At 42.4% G+C, this 15806-nt stretch overlaps 1 protein-coding gene, 1 long non-coding RNA gene and 4 other non-coding genes across 6 annotated transcripts; all 6 read left to right on the forward strand.

Moving 5' to 3' along the window:
• The first annotated feature begins 8496 nt into the window (after window positions 1-8496).
• Window positions 8497-10910, forward strand: LOC118778637. The gene is made up of 6 exons (XR_005005008.1): window positions 8497-8512; window positions 9002-9058; window positions 9738-9815; window positions 10014-10081; window positions 10328-10397; window positions 10797-10910. It is a non-coding gene; the product is annotated as an uncharacterized LOC118778637 (long non-coding RNA).
• On the forward strand, window positions 9579-9669 carry LOC118780018. The gene has a single exon (XR_005005058.1). It is a non-coding gene; the product is annotated as a small nucleolar SNORD12/SNORD106 (small nucleolar RNA).
• Window positions 9854-9945, forward strand: LOC118780017. Its single transcript, XR_005005057.1, has one exon. It is a non-coding gene; the product is annotated as a small nucleolar SNORD12/SNORD106 (small nucleolar RNA).
• Window positions 10168-10257, forward strand: LOC118780015. Its single transcript, XR_005005055.1, has one exon. It is a non-coding gene; the product is annotated as a small nucleolar SNORD12/SNORD106 (small nucleolar RNA).
• LOC118780016 lies at window positions 10603-10690 on the forward strand. The gene has a single exon (XR_005005056.1). It is a non-coding gene; the product is annotated as a small nucleolar SNORD12/SNORD106 (small nucleolar RNA).
• A 1262-nt stretch (window positions 10911-12172) lies between the features above and the next one.
• Window positions 12173-15663, forward strand: LOC118779829 (retinol dehydrogenase 10-B-like). Its single transcript, XM_036532116.1, has 5 exons — window positions 12173-12622; window positions 13618-13716; window positions 14803-14951; window positions 15287-15418; window positions 15543-15663. The coding sequence occupies exons 1-5, from the start codon at window positions 12173-12175 to the stop codon at window positions 15661-15663; spliced, it is 951 nt and encodes a 316-aa protein (XP_036388009.1).
• Window positions 15664-15806: the final 143 nt, after the last annotated feature.

Consider the following 15806-nt stretch of genomic DNA (forward strand, 5'->3'; position numbering starts at 1 on the left):
TTCCTCTTATATAGTCATGGTTCAACTCAGGTTTGAATGCCCAAGTTCTGTACGTGAGGCTACTGCTAAATCTGAGTGGTAACACGCCTCTGTACTTCTCAGGCAAACAGTCTGTATGGAGAATCCATGTCTGACCGAACCAAGGCCACGCATATTTATCTCCATGACATGATGACACAAGCCTAAATTCAGGATGTCAGTCTCCATCTGTCAGGAACAAATGCTATGTGTCAATGCAAAGCAATTCTGAAACCATATTGTAATGTTTTCCTGGCCTCTTGATACAGCCTTTATATCTATGGGTTCTTATGATACAAGACAATTTGTTCTGACAAAAAGTTCATTGTTCGTCCACACCAACTCCTGCTGTCAGAAAGCGTGGATGCCCAGCAGTTGGTGCTTGTTCTATGACATCATCAGAGCAACATAATAGGCCATCAAACCACCTTGTCTGACATTTTTGTTTGTTTTGTTTTGTTTTAAACGTGTGACAAAATTGTTCCCTGGAGTAATCAGGTGCTAATAGATTTGGGGTTAACACACACTGAGAGGCGGGAGAATATGTCACAGCCGGGGGGAAACGAGTAAGAGAGGCACTCCCCTGATGCCCTGCTCCTCCCCTCCTGTAGGGGTACAACCAGAGCTAGCAAAAATCAGACTGCCTTTTCAAACCAGATGTGGGCAGTGTGGCAGGCCACAAGGTGGCCACTCACTCGTGGCCCTCAAACCAAAGTTCACCATCAGTTAGGCTAGCCATGATTGTTGCATTGTGTGTCTTTGCCTTACTTTGGCATGGGTTTAGGGACTGGGCCATGAGTACTCATTGAATTCATGCTCTGGAGGGCAGGAATCAACAAATATCAGGATAAACCAAGCAGGGTCATGTCTAGCGGGAAGCAAGCCGCGCTGTGACAGCAGATGGCAGGTGTGGTGTGGAAGAAAAAACCCTCAGTCCACTCCATACAAGTCTCAGCGTGTTTTACTAGACCAACGGAAACAATGACACTGGCCTATAAGGCTTTATACACAGGGAAACATCTGTTCCTAGTTATTAATGAACCATGATAATTGTATTGCTACAGAAGGTCTAAACTTATGCTGCTTTTTTCTTTGATTGTTTTCTTTCAGGGCACTTTATATCAATGACACCTTACTCCTATTTAGGGGCACCATATATGGACCCATGTGCAAACAGACTGATTTTCTCTAAAAATGACCTTCTCATCTGTGATTTCAGTCTTAACAAAGCATTTGGTTTGTAAGGGGGTTTTGTAAATGTCATGGAAAGCACAAATCCAAGTGATTCATTTTAGTTCATCTGCTATTTTTGTTTTACTAAAAAAATCTTTTACTTTCTTTTTGTTTTTACAAAAAAATGAGAGTGCAATCAAATGCAATGTAACTCAATATGTAATTCATCTGAAATACAGACAGCCCTTAGTTTCCAGGGAATTTCAAGAGTAGAAATCACAACCCACAATCAAAACCCTTCCCTGTCCCTCAACATTGTTGTCTGTAGATCCTAAGGTTGTTTGTTTTGTAAAGTTTGTGACTTCATTTCTACGTATTGACACTGGCGTTCTGTCCTTTGACGCATGTAGAGGAGCTATGGAGCTGTGGCAATACTTTGCACACAGACCCAGTACCTGTCTTGTAAAGGAAATGACTAAATGTCTGAGGCTCTTATTATTTCTTTTTAGAGCAATGCCTACCCCGCCTCGCCCACACATTCCTTTCCCCTCCCCACCACCCCTGGCTGACTGAAAATTAAATAAAGGATATAAATTATTGATATGCTTTTTTATCTCTTCTTTCCATCACTTTCAAAGGGAACATTTTTCCACAGTGTTACAACAGAGAATGTGGGTCCCCAGCTGCTAGACTGCAGTGAGGGAAACTAAGGACAGCATGCTTCCTACCAACACACAGACTCCCAGCGTGTAGTGCATTATGGGTACATTGTACATGTGGCCCACAATTTTCATCAAACACATATGTCACACCCTACTAAACAGCTACAGAACTGAAGGGACAACTCTATGCGCATGCGTGTGTGCTTGTACGTGTGCGTGTGCATCGGTGTGTGTGCATCAGTGAGTGATAGAGAACACCACTCCCTGCCACTGCCAGGACTGCCCTCTGAGACAGAGTTAGATTGAGGCTGAAGTAGAGAAAAAGGAAAGAGGTAAGGAGAGACGGAGAAAGAGAAAATTAGCACAAGGCCCTAAGATCAGATACAGACTGACTGATAGAAGTAAGGAAAATATATTTCGATGTTGATCTCCTCGATTCCACCCATAGACCTCCTTATTTGCTCTTCTGAATCTTTTGCATTTTCAGTTCCCTGCTTGATTCATGCCCAGCCACTCCTCCTGTACACTCAGACATGGATAAGCACAATTACACTGTTTAAATGTCCACATTAACGTGAGGCATTCCAGATTCATTGTTTGTGACACATCGGCCCTACTTTTCTTCTGGCAGCAGCAGCAGAAAGGGATAGTGGCAGCATAGAGAAATCTTTTGTAGCCAAGGAGTGCCCTCTAGTGTTGAAATAAAATACACAGACACACAGACAATACAAATACACAGACCAGTTGCAGACACATGCAATATCTCTCTAAACAGAGATTCAAATATTATCATATCCAGACATATTATATATCTTAGTTTCATTTTATATTTGTCAAGTTAGAGTAATTAAATGTTTCACCTGGGAAGAAAAGCCCCCAATAAACCATGATTATCTGCAAAGCAAATATGAACCACAGCATTTTGTAATGTAATAAATATGTGTTATATGAATCATTAGGAAATCCACTATAACTAAATTAATACATATGTGCTGGTATAATATATTTTAATATTATACTATTGAACATAATGTTCTGTGTGGGAGGACACTGCTCCCTATGTCACTTTGGTGTAGGTCAGTGAGAATTCTCTGCTTGCTAGTAGGATCCACTTCAGAGCACCACTGTACAGACCCACTGATCATTATATCATCTGAATGGGATGAGGGTGGACAAAGATTACATAAATTAATTCATGTAACATGAATACTGGAGGATGTGCCATGAGCCTGTTCTAAACTGATGCTCATGAACAAGCAGAACATTTCACATTTCTGAACCTTGGGCCCAGCCTCGCCCTCTAAAGGACACCCACATCCCTGATGCCAGCTCAGAACCCTGCCTGCTGTCACAGGGGTCACCCAGAACCCCTCAGAGCAGTATTCAGGACACACACAGCAGCCTTATAGGTGTGAACAGGTAATCAGGTCAATCACAGACAGCAGTCAGGCACCTGCCCACAGATGAGATTACTCACAGACAGCAGCCAGGCAGACGCAAACAGGTGAGGTTATTCACAGACAGCATTCAGCCAGGTACTTATAGGTGAAGTCACTCACAAAAAGCAGTCTTTTTGTCATTTGTGTTGTTGCCATGGTCACCGGCTATGATGCAGGTGGTGACTATAGGCTCACACGGACATTTTCATTACACTGTTCAGGGTCTGTCATGCTAGCTCACACGTGGTCAGCGACATTACCTGTCCTCCTGCACATTCACAATGACGTCACCTCACCTCCCACACTCTTGCCTGACTCAGACAGGAAACCAGCAACTTTTGGCACTGGTGCAGGATCCAGGACTCAGCAGCACAGCCGGAAAGGCTAGCGGGTGACAGAATGACTCTGAGGCTCCAGTAACGACTCATTCCTCTGCATCCACTCTGAAACCACAAAATCCACTCACTCACTAGTACAGTCATGTACACACCAGGGCTTAGAGTAAACAATATAATCAACCATTTCCATAAACAGCGAGTTCCTGTGCTTACTGGATTAAAGTCATCAGTCGGCATTGCGGCAACAGGGCCAAACAGTGTAAGATAAGGATCTGAATATGCTTAGCCAGCACCAGACAGTCAACATATAACATTTTGTCATTTTACAGCAATTTTCTTCTGAAACTAGCTTGTTTTCTGGTAATCGTTTAGTCGGAACTGAAATTTATGGAGCGCGAGGAACACAGAGGCCCGAAGAGTGGGCACCCAACACAAAAAGGGATTCCACTGTTTGATCAGCCCAGCCCCATCTGATTGGGCAAAGCTTGTGATGGGGCAGTGAGGATTTGTGAGCTCCAAAGGTGGAGCTACCATGTACTATTGATCACTGACTTGACTGAATTAACCCAAAGATGTTGCTCTCCACAGCAAAAGGATTATTGTTCATATCTGTGAGCCAGTTATGACACATGATACCCCCACCGACTCTGGGGTTAAAAAGGTATCAATGGATAGGAATCAATCTGTCTGATATGACATATGCATTATAACCTAATGGGAGTGTCAATTCAGGCTGACATTCGTGCAAAGACAACATCAGATAGGATGACAGGAACATTCAGTGTCCAAGGCACCAGTGCAGACAAGTTTCTTCAGCCTTCACGGAACAGATGTGCTGTATTGTCTAACAACAAGGCGTAGCAAAGCAAAGAAGTGATTATGAATGATGATTATGAAATCATCCATTGTTCAAGACAATAGCCCTAGTTGCCAGGGCCTGACCTTCATCTTGATGAGTTGATTATGTCTCTTGTCAGGAGTTGTGATGTGTTCATGGAATATTTTCCTTACAACCTGATACTTTAGTATTACAGCAGACTTAACTATGGAGGGAGACTTACCTTTGAATATAACCTGAGCTGACCCTATCCAAAATGGCTGTCAGCCCTGACATCCATTCATCTGTTGCTCTTAGTGAGAACATTGAAGTCCTTAGAGTTAGTCCCTTTCCAGGTTGTTGCTTCAAGGCAACACAGTTCACTCTGATGGTCCATCTGGTTTGAAATTTCCCTGGTCATTAATTGACTTGTTGATGAAGAAAGCATACCCTGCCTACGCAAATCCCTACAAGCTGTATCAGTTAAAAGCATATGCTGCCATGGAAACAGGACAGTGAGCGACTAGACTCTGCGATTGGCTGCTATGCCGGTCCTCTGTGTTCACCTTCAGCCATATAAGGATATGTGTCATACAACAGATTATGGCAGCGGGTTCTATGTAATGACTCCATTGATTATAGAGGAATGCTAATCTCAACACATATGGCTATTGTTCAATGTTACGTATCCCATTGCTGTGGGGGGGGGGGGGGGGGGGGGGGGTTAAAAGTTAAAACTGTTACAAACCAAGTAACCCCACATATTCTGAGCAGCTAATTTTATTTTACACCTCCCCACTGTTTGCCCTTTCAGGAGTGCAACGGGTAAAACGGGTAAAACCATGGAAATGTATTAGACTTTAAAAGCACTGACACAGCACTCCCAGCCCAAAGTAAACATCACAGAGTCAAATCTATGGTGTAAAACTAATCTCCCCTTTAACCAGACACTTGGCACCATGGCATTGGTAGAATATTTTCAACCCCCCTCAATACACAACAGAGCTACAATTTAACTAAGGAGCAGAGGCTTCAAACCCATTTGTAATTTCACCTCCCTCTGGGTGTCTTGTGCAGACGAACTGCTAACCTTTTTAGACAGATGTGTCCCATTTTAGTGACAATAGGAATGCATGCAGGACTTCTCATTGTGACAGTCTATGTAAAGCTGGTAATGTAGAGTCTGTCCTTTACTGCCACCACATGGCTGTGCAACAAATCGTCATGGACAGGAAGTGGTTTTGGGCCATCCAGATAAAAGCAAAAAGAGCTTTCCCAGCCTTTGTGTTTTTCCATGTAGCCTTGTCTATATTTCATGAAATGCTTGGTTTCACGCAAATGCTTATCTACTGGGGAGTTTTTTTGTTTGCTTTTTTATATGATAATAATTTCCCCGGATGTATTCCCTTCCTTGTGATTATCAAAAAAAAACTTTTATTCTGAACACAATCTAATAGAGATAAATGGCTACATTACCTCCATCCTGAATCTTGGGAAAGGTTCATGGAAAAAACAGTGAAATGTTTTAAACTGGTATATGTGAAAATAAGATGACAGTTACAAGCTGAGAGTTATTCTATTTTTGGTGGAAGCATCCCAAACACATTTTATAGGAACAGACTGGATTGGGTGGAATATTGATAAACTGAAACCTAATAGCTTAAGTCCAAAGATGGCCTTCCTGTGTCAAACCCTGATACAGGAAGGCCATTTCAGAAGACACTCCAGCTACAGTAATCACTGACTGTGTTGGACCAGCTTCTCTTCCCCATCTCTGATGGTGTGTGTGTGTGTGTTGGGGAGGGGGCCAAGGAACTTACATATGTTGTCTTCTGTCTTTATATATGTCATGATCTAGGACTAATAGACTTTTTGGCCTATGACCTTGTCTCTGTACCCCGATCAGTGCTTAACATTGTCTGTGAGATGCTCCCTGTGAGTAGCAGTGACTCAAAGATATATGGAATGCTTGTATCCCTTACATAATAAAGACAGGACACCTAACCTCTGCACATTGTAAAGAGCACTAACTCCCATAGCCCTGTCATCCTTCATTCATTGCATTGCAGTTACCACTGGCTCTCACACCTGTTTATGGCATAGCCCAGTGGTAACATTCTATAACAATCTCAAGCTGAAATCACAGGATCTGGCTAGAGCTTCGGCGGGTTAGCTGGCACTGTTTCAATTGAGCGATCAAAACAAACCAACGGTTTACCGCCAAATTATGATGTTATGATCTGCTCTACAACAAATAGGCGATTTGTTTCACCTCCAGATCTAACACGTAGAGTAGATTGTCAGCCAATGTTGTGCGCTGGCAGAGCTAGCAGGACACATGCTTATAAAGGACAGCTGACCTCCACCATGTTGGACAGGGTTCCAGCAGATCTGACCCTGATTCAGGCTGCAGGTGTTTAGCCATGCATCATCATATCCCAGGCAAAAAAGTAACAAAATGTCCTGCACGGCCCTGGCCTTCTTCTTTTGAAGAATTTTAGTACTGAAGCATTTTTAAGTATGTTTTCATGGCAAAAGGGCCTATCGAGAATGTACGCAGTTAACTGTGAAGACCTGACTTTTAGGGCATAAGATTAAAGCTTTACAGTTCCAGCACAGTTGTTCTGCTTGCTTTGATCTATTTTGGCACACAGACATGGAGCAAACACCATGACTCCTTAAGTAGCATTATTGTTGATATATAACTTGCTCCATGACCGAGCACATTCAATCAGGAATTATTTGCTTTGACAGATTTAGTCCTTGTAAACACCAATGTGTACAAAAAGCTCAATCCTACCACCACAAATAGCAACAGCTATTTGGATAATCAACAGTTGGAGAATATGTGCCAAGCAGTGCACAGTGTTTATCTGCATTACCCTTGGTATTTAACAACATGCATAAATCCTTTCAAAGCTCATTACTCACTTGTCCCCAGAGTAAGCTCCTTGTTACGTTTTTATTTCATTTTACGTGTTCTTTTGAGGAGTATTCTGTAAGAGGACCATGGGAATCCAAGCTTTCTCTTGACATGATGAAAAAGATATGCCTGGCATGCACATGTCTGTCATGGTTAAGTCTATTTTACGTTTGACTATTTGAGATATTATGTGTCCAAAGAATACTATAATAACAATAATAATAATAATAATAATAATTTCACATTGCCAATGCAGCAAATGTGTCTTAGCATTTACATGTCCATTTGTGACCAAATAAACAATAAGCAATTCTATGTGACCTGCTTAAAGTCTGCAATGATACCTGAAAGGATAGCATTTGTAAGGTTTTTAATGTACAGAATGCACATTAAAATATCCTAAAATAGAATTGCGGTATCAATGAAACCAACAGAACAGCAGAATTAAAGTGATCCATTGTAACAGTCTATAGACAGAATGAATCGTATAAAATTTGCGATTCCATGCCTTTCCGCAGGGCTTGCCGATTCAGAGAGGCACGCTCCTAATTTCTAAGGACCAGACTAAAATGTGTCATTCATCTTGATTAGTTTATTCAGTATATAGTGAAACAGGGTGAGCACAGGAAAAACGGCTTCCACCAATGGAAAGGAAACAGGAAAGGAGCTCACATCTCAGACCCAATCGGAAAGAATATACGTGAATTTTGTGTCAGGAGTTTATACGTGACAGTGACATTAACATATACCTCATCGAGTTGTAGACATACACACAGTCATATGTGCTATTTGATTACAAAACGGTAAATTTGGATCAGACGGTTATCCATGTTTTTGAAAAGCACGTTTCTGGATAACTTTAATATGACCACTTTGCAAACAATTATTACAAGTACATATACACTATTAACTTCACGCTGTTCTTAATAAATTTGGCTATGGATCTGCGGTGGAAGCAGAGATAAAGAGCTGTGATTCCAGCAAGAAATAATTTAGTTGAGCGACGAACGCCAGCGGACACAAAAATAAACTACATTCCCATCGTGCATTCTGATAATCACGCATGCGCAGCCATCACGTTTCTGACTTTTAAACCCTCTCCCGCACGTTTGTGCCCCTTTTCCTGCTAGACACGGAAAGAGGTAAGTGTAACCGCCAGGGTTTTAGCCATTAATGTTGAACATATAAGTAAATATAGCTTGTAACGTTAATTGTTTTTTCAAGGTACACCAGATTTTGTGCAAATATGGTATGATAGCTTGCTAATATATTTTTAGGTTAACCATTTTAACAAACTGACTCCCGATTAGATCAGAATATTTAGATCGAATTCACCCTCATAAGTTAGTGGAGGTAGCCAGTCAATTAATGTTGCTCTAGCAATGTTGCCTATAAATGTTGATCTTAATTAACTGATCTTAACTAAATTACGCGAGGGACGCGCGTGATAGACAAACGCGACTGACCACGTGTCTGGACGCTTGCACTTAGCTTGCTGTTTAAAAGTTTAAATCGTTTTAATAATACTTTGGTAGACAGTAAAGTATTATTATTTCCCAGACAATTTCTGACGCCAGGCACAGAAGTTATAGCAAACCAATCGCTAATTGTTTCCATCTCTTTCGTTGCAGGTCATTGAAATAATCATGGCTACCGTCACAGAGCAAAACATTTTTTGGAGCACACTGGTGAGTTTCTTGCTGTTAACCCCCCCTGTAAGAAGCTGAAATATAACTTAATTTGTTGACGTCTTACATATACGTATATTTTGAGTATCAGCATTCATTTTAATAAAGTGTAAATTCGACGCACAAGCTAGATGCACATACGTAGGCCTATTGGAAAATGGAAAAAACACTATAAGCCCCGGTGTTCCAGTGGCTTGCTGGCGACCATTTGGTCTTCGCAAGGTCAGACAGTTACTGGGTTTTCACTTTTAGTAGTATCAAGGTAGGTTTAACAGAGCTGTTTTACATCGATTTCAAGACAGTGGCATCGGTCACGTGTTGGACCTGCTCGCACTGTGATCTTGATATTTATAAAGATTACGGGATATTGAGGTTGAGCACATATCCCCTCTTTCAGTGTCCTCGATCAGTGTAAAACCGAACTTGGTGTATGGTTGACTGAGAATGCCATGTCTGGACATCATGCAGCATCTTTGTGCTGTGGTGAAACTCGCATAACTAGATTCTATGTTGGTGCCTGTCTGGTGTCAATGATGACTGATCTTTTTTCCCCAGCAGATCGACTGTGTTGACTGCCCTGAAAATTAAGCCAAAATGCCTGAAACACCAGCAACTGCCTGTTATGTGTTTGCTTCTGGTGTAATTCTAGTGCAGAATTAACTTTGAACCTGTTCTGTAGTGCTACCCTGCGGTGGAAGTTGCAAGACCTTTGAGAATTTGTGGCTCTTGAGAATTCATCCTCACCCTGCAAACTAAGGTGAGTAGAGTAGTGTTTTGATAGAATTGGTCTAGAGCATTGGTGTCTGTGATGACTGATCTTTTTTCCCCAGCAGATCGACCCTGTTGACTGCCTGACTTTTTAAGCCAAACTTGTCTGACACACCAGCTGAATAGTGTTTGAGATGCCTGACTGCATAGACTGTTTGCAAACAGGGGTTTTCTTTTTGTCCCTCAGGAACCACGTGAAGCTGATCCATTAAGTCCTGTGTTGCTCCTTGTTGGACAGGTCTTCTAATACATCATGTAAGTATTTTGTGACACTTTCAGAGCTTTGGTAGATCAGGGCTACGTGCAACGCCTCAATTTCGGCACCCTATTCAGGATAACCAGTTGGTGTCAGTGATGACTGATCTTTTTTCCCCAACAGATCGACTCTGTTGACCACATGTAACTAAGCCAAAACTGTCTGACACACCAGCTGAATTTGGTGCAAAATCAATGTGGTTAGTGTGATGGAATGTGTACTAATTTCCCCTCTGTTACCCTTAGGAGAAGAGTGGAAGTGATCTGACAAGAATGGAATAATGCAGCACATTGGTTTCTCATAGAGGACTAACAAGTAAGTACTCAGCCAAAGTCTCTGCATTCCTTATTGTGGTGTGGAGTTTACTCTGAAGGCAGGTGTCACCGGTTATATTTTGGGCTTTGGCTCCACTGTGTTTTGAAGTGTGGAGCAATTTGGTTTTACTACTTGTGCATGTTGTCCAGGTGCTTAAATTGAGTTGAAGGATGAGTAACAGGTTACTGACACCTGGTGGTCAGCAGTTGGTGTCCATGATGACTGATCTTTTTTCCCCAGCAGATCGATTCTGTTGACTGTCTTTTTAAGCCAAACTAGTCTGATGCACCAACTGAAACATCTATGGTCTTCTGATACCAGCAGGGCTGGCTACAAAAGCATGTGATTTTCTTTGGCAAGTAAACAGGATGTTTAATAAAATCTGTTGCCACATTTCAGGTCCAGGGCTTACATGGGATATGTTCTGGATGGAAGAGCACCTCTGGCTGGACCTGAAGCCATTAGACCAATCCTGGACAGGAAGGCTATGGTTTCAGCCTGTGAAGATTGCATTGGCCTCCTGGTCCTCTAGACTGATTTTGTGTACATTATATGTGGAAACAAGTAAATGAGGTGTTTGGGAAAATAAACTTTTGTTGAAAGATATGGGGGTTGTTCTTTCCTGCTCTTTTGTCTTTAGCTAAGGTACTTCACCCTTAATTGCCTAGTAAATAAGTAAATATCCAGCTGTATAAATGGATAAAATTAAGTGACTCAATGAGTCTATTGTAGTTAGAGTCCTTTTGTTTTACAGCTGGGGTTCAGGATTCCACTATGCTCAACTCATGTATGTTGTATACGTGCTCAAGGTGTTCAAGAAGTTTGATTCGTTTTCTTAAACATATACTGGCTGAAAAGGAGCGCATTCAAATTTGCTGTAATTTGGGAACAAAAGTTTGAGTTAAAATGTGTGTGGTATTAGTGACCTAAGGTTACATATCATGCATTGTGTATGATGGTAGCAACAGACAATTTACAATTTGGCATTTTGCAGATGCTTTTAAACCAAAGTGACTTACAATTAGTCCATCAATCCATTAGCTGCTTCCCTCATAGGAAAAAGATCACAGTAGGATTGCAAATTATTTACAGTACCATGCTCCTGTATGTCCTACCTACAACAAAACAAATCAAACAAAACCTGCAACATAGACAGGGTTTGTACAGAAGATTTTTTTTTTCAACAGACACATTATTAGAACTCACGCATGTGTAGTAGGTGAAGGGAACATTTTTCTAGATGGTGAGCTAGGCATAATGTTGAGGTAAGCTGCACTGAAACTGAAATAATGCATGTTACATAATGTGCAGTTCTTACCTTAGCCTATCAGTTTTATTCTGTTTTGGCACTGGATATACCATATGTAACCTTGTTCTGGAAGTGTATCTGGTCATCTGCCAAATATGTAATACTCATCCTGGATCCACAAATGGGTTCTGGATTCTGACAGTTTTAAGAGTTACAACCCCAGACCATGGGAACATTGCAGTGCTTCAGCTCATATACTGCATTTACCAAATAACAGCTGTTTTTTCCTCATTCTGACTAATCTAGGCCTGAGTACTCTTGTGACAGTTTTGAATGAGTAATTTAAGAAGCTGGGATAATCCGTTCCACAGTAATTTGACAGGGGCATTCCTATTGGTGGCTCTTTCAGTGTTTTTACTAATCCTGCAAGATAAAATTCTATAAATTCAAAACTCCAGTTCAAAGCTGGGGAGAGGAAGGAAATCAGCTAGGCTTGCCTGCCCTGCAGTGCACTCACCCAAGCAAAATGATTGTGCTAGTAGACCTGCTGCTGATGGTATTTGACGTAACATACTGCATCCTGCGCGGCATCGTGACCACCTTCCTACGCCCGCGACTGAAGCCCATTGACGGTGAGCTGTGCTTGATCACCGGGGCTGGGGGTGCACTGGGACGCCTCTTCGCCCTGGAGTTCGCCAAGGAGGGCGCGGAGCTGGTGCTGTGGGACTGCAACACGGAGGCCAACGAACAGACCGCCAAGCTGGTGCGAGAACTGGGGGTCAAGGCGCACCCCTACACCGTGGACCTGACGAGCCGCGAAAACATTTATAAAATGGCGGACTTGCTGCGGCATGAGGTGGGCGACATCACCATGCTGGTCAACAACGCTGGGGTGGTTGCAGGGAGGCGATTGCTGGACTGCCCGGATGCACTGTTGGAGAGGACCATGGTGGTGAACTGCCACGCTCTCTTCTGGGTGAGAACATGGGGTCACACCCCACTGTAAAGGCTATATTTGTAATTTGTTTCAATGAAGAAAGCACATTAGTGAGTATTCATGACACGTGATGCACGCTTAATGTCAATGTTTAATTTAGATTAAATGGCTTCACTTTTCTACCAAGTTCATTTGTAACCGATGTGCATTCAGAACAAGAAAATGCAAGTAAAGTTGAAATCATCAGAAAACAAATTCAGGTTTGTGTGTTTAGTCCAATTGCTACCTGGTGTGATTATATCACTGTCAATGATTCACATAAATTTCTAACCAAACTGAACCACACTTCTATTCACATTAAACAGTCAAATGACCATGGTGCAAATGACCACACAAGTGCTGCAAATGACCACACAATGCAAACTTTGTTGGTGCACTGTACTATCACTAAGTTGTGGTATACATTCAGTTAGCATGGTTAAGAGAGGCTCATGTTTACATTCACTCAGATGTGTTCAGTGATGTTTAATGGTGGTCAAGTGTAGAAACACTATGGTGTCTGTTTCCAGTAAGCACAAACTCCTAGTTTGTTTTCTTGTGAGGGGTGTGCTAATCAAAAAGACACATGATCCAGAAGACACAGTTCCAGAACATACAGTCCATTCTTACTCACATTAAAGAAATGCTAAGCATGCCAATTATGGGGGAATGTCATTCACACCCTGATCCTCTTACTGTTACTCCAGTCCCATGCACAGACTGGATTAGCTGTCAGAGCAACAAGAGTGACTGCAGACTTCATCCTATTACATGTTTTTCCTTAATTATGAACAAGCACACCTCATGCACACATGCACCCATACACACAGTGCATACTCATATCTAAGTACTCTAAAGGGGATTGGTTGGCTTGGTGCCCTAAGGCAAGTTAGCAGCTTGTTGCACTCTGCCTATTGCTTATTGTCTCTCTTGCTCTCCCTGATCAATGTCCATCCTCTCTCTCTCCAACTGTCTGTCTGTCTGTCACTTGGCAGATGACAAAGGCCTTCCTGCCCCAGATGAAGGCCCAGAACCATGGACACATAGTGACCATTGCCAGCACTTTGGGCCTCTTCAGCACTGCCTGCGTGGAGGTAACACAGGGGAAGCAGAGAGCAGAGAGCAGCTCCTTAAATATATCACACTTCTCAATAAGGCAGGCCACAAAAAGACCAGCCTCTCACCCCTGAGAAATATCGATGTGTGCTGTAAAAAAGAACACAAAACTACCACTACATTCGAAACCCTTATTTTGATTTGTGTTTGTCAGAGCCCTAAAATGTGTTGAGTAACATCAAACAACATGTTGGAATGCAGAACAGCACAGTGAACCAGAATCACACATGGAATGGTCCAGCTGGGGCCTCCCCTTTAGGGGGCACCTAACTGTAATGTTTTGGGAAAATATGTTTGAGAACCACAAGAGACAGTAGAAAATTCTGGGTTGTGTTATTACAGATGATGTTTTTATTTACTTAACCCCATTGAGATTGAAATCTTTTTTGCAAAGGGGACCTTTACTTTGTGGTAGCAGCAGCAAAAGTGCTCGAGGAATGAAAAAATTTCTATGGAAAATAACTGCTCAATCAGATTTGACTCCACATTCTGTCACAGATGTGAGTATAAGGCTGTTTTTTCTAATATTGCCATTTGTAATATTAGTAAAATTAATAATGATTTCTATTAATACTGTTTGAAAGTCTGTCTGAAGAGGATTCTCAATTCAAGCATAAAAAGTCGCTTCATCTACCTGACTGCAGCCTAGAAGGGGGTTTAGTTAAAAACTGGCTCAATATCAGCTTGACTCTTGACATTTTCTTGACATTTCTGCCCCTAATTAAAAAGGGAACCACAGACTGCATCTGACCTAACTAAAAGAGACTGTGTCATTTTGTGATCAGCAACTTCAAAGAGATCATCAGGCCTTTGGTGGGTCCACCCTGCATTCTTTGCTTTGAGCAGTTAGCTCATCATCAACATCATTACGCACCAGGCTTGGGTTAAACCAGTTCAGAAATGTTCTGGTTTTCTGCCGCAGAGGTCTGATCAACAACAGGTCTTCTTCAGTCTCAATGACCTCATTCAAAGGTATTCAGTTGGTGATTGGATAAATTGACAGTATTGTTAAGCCACAAAACTCTGATCTGCCTCCCTATGTCTGCACCCCGACCCCACCCCAGGACTATTGTGCCAGTAAATTTGGAGCAGTGGGCTTCCATGAGTCACTGACCCATGAGCTGCTTACCGAGGAAGGGTTGGACGGTGTGAAAACCACGCTGGTGTGTCCTTACATTGTCGACACAGGCATGTTCGCGGGCTGTAAGATCAGGTGAGGTTACATGCATATCCAGCAGCGTAGCATAGTGGTAAGATGCAGGGCTTGTAACCAAAAGGTTGCTGGTTTGATTCCCTGCTAGGGCACTGCTGCTGTGCCCTTGGGCAAGGTACTTAACCAACAATTGCCTCAGTAAATATCCAGCTGTATAAATGGATGACATGTGAAAATTGTATCATACGTAAGTTGTTCTGGATAATAGCATCTGCTAAGTGACAATTATGTAATGTAATGTAATCCAAGGCAATAGTTTGAGAAGATGATTATGCCTGTGTGATTGACCCGCTCTCTCTCTGTCCTCTGTGCCTGCCCTCTGGTGCCCTCTTCAGGGAGGAGCTCCAATCCTTCATCCCACCTCTGGAGCCCCTGGACTGCGTCCAGCAGGCTATGAACGCCATTTTGGCAGACCAGCCAATGGTGTGCATTCCTCGCGTGATGTACCTGCCCTTCCTCTCCCGAGCGTGAGTGCTGCCTTGAAACACAATCCATTCAACACCATTTGCTACACTGTTGTACTTGCTTCACATGCTTAATCACCATCATTTTCCATTGTAAGAGTCCTGACCTAAAACACTCTTTCTGCAGGTTGTTGCCATGGGATGCAAATGTGCTGACCTATCGCTTTATGGGAGCCGATAAGTGCATGTACCCCTTCATCCAGACCATGGAACAGCGTCAGGCAAACGGCCTCACCAAGATGTCCTAAACCCCCCACTACCACCCTTTTCTGCTTCTTATGTCCTGCTGAGGTTTCAGTAAGCTGCAAACCAAAGCCACTATTCACACAGATGGATGCTTGTTAGGTAGGCTCACCATGAGCTTGGGTAACATGGTGCAAGAGTATATTGT

The sequence above is a fragment of the Megalops cyprinoides genome, chromosome 6 (genome assembly GCF_013368585.1).
Source record: "Megalops cyprinoides isolate fMegCyp1 chromosome 6, fMegCyp1.pri, whole genome shotgun sequence".
Classification (NCBI taxonomy): Eukaryota; Metazoa; Chordata; class Actinopteri; order Elopiformes; family Megalopidae; genus Megalops; species Megalops cyprinoides.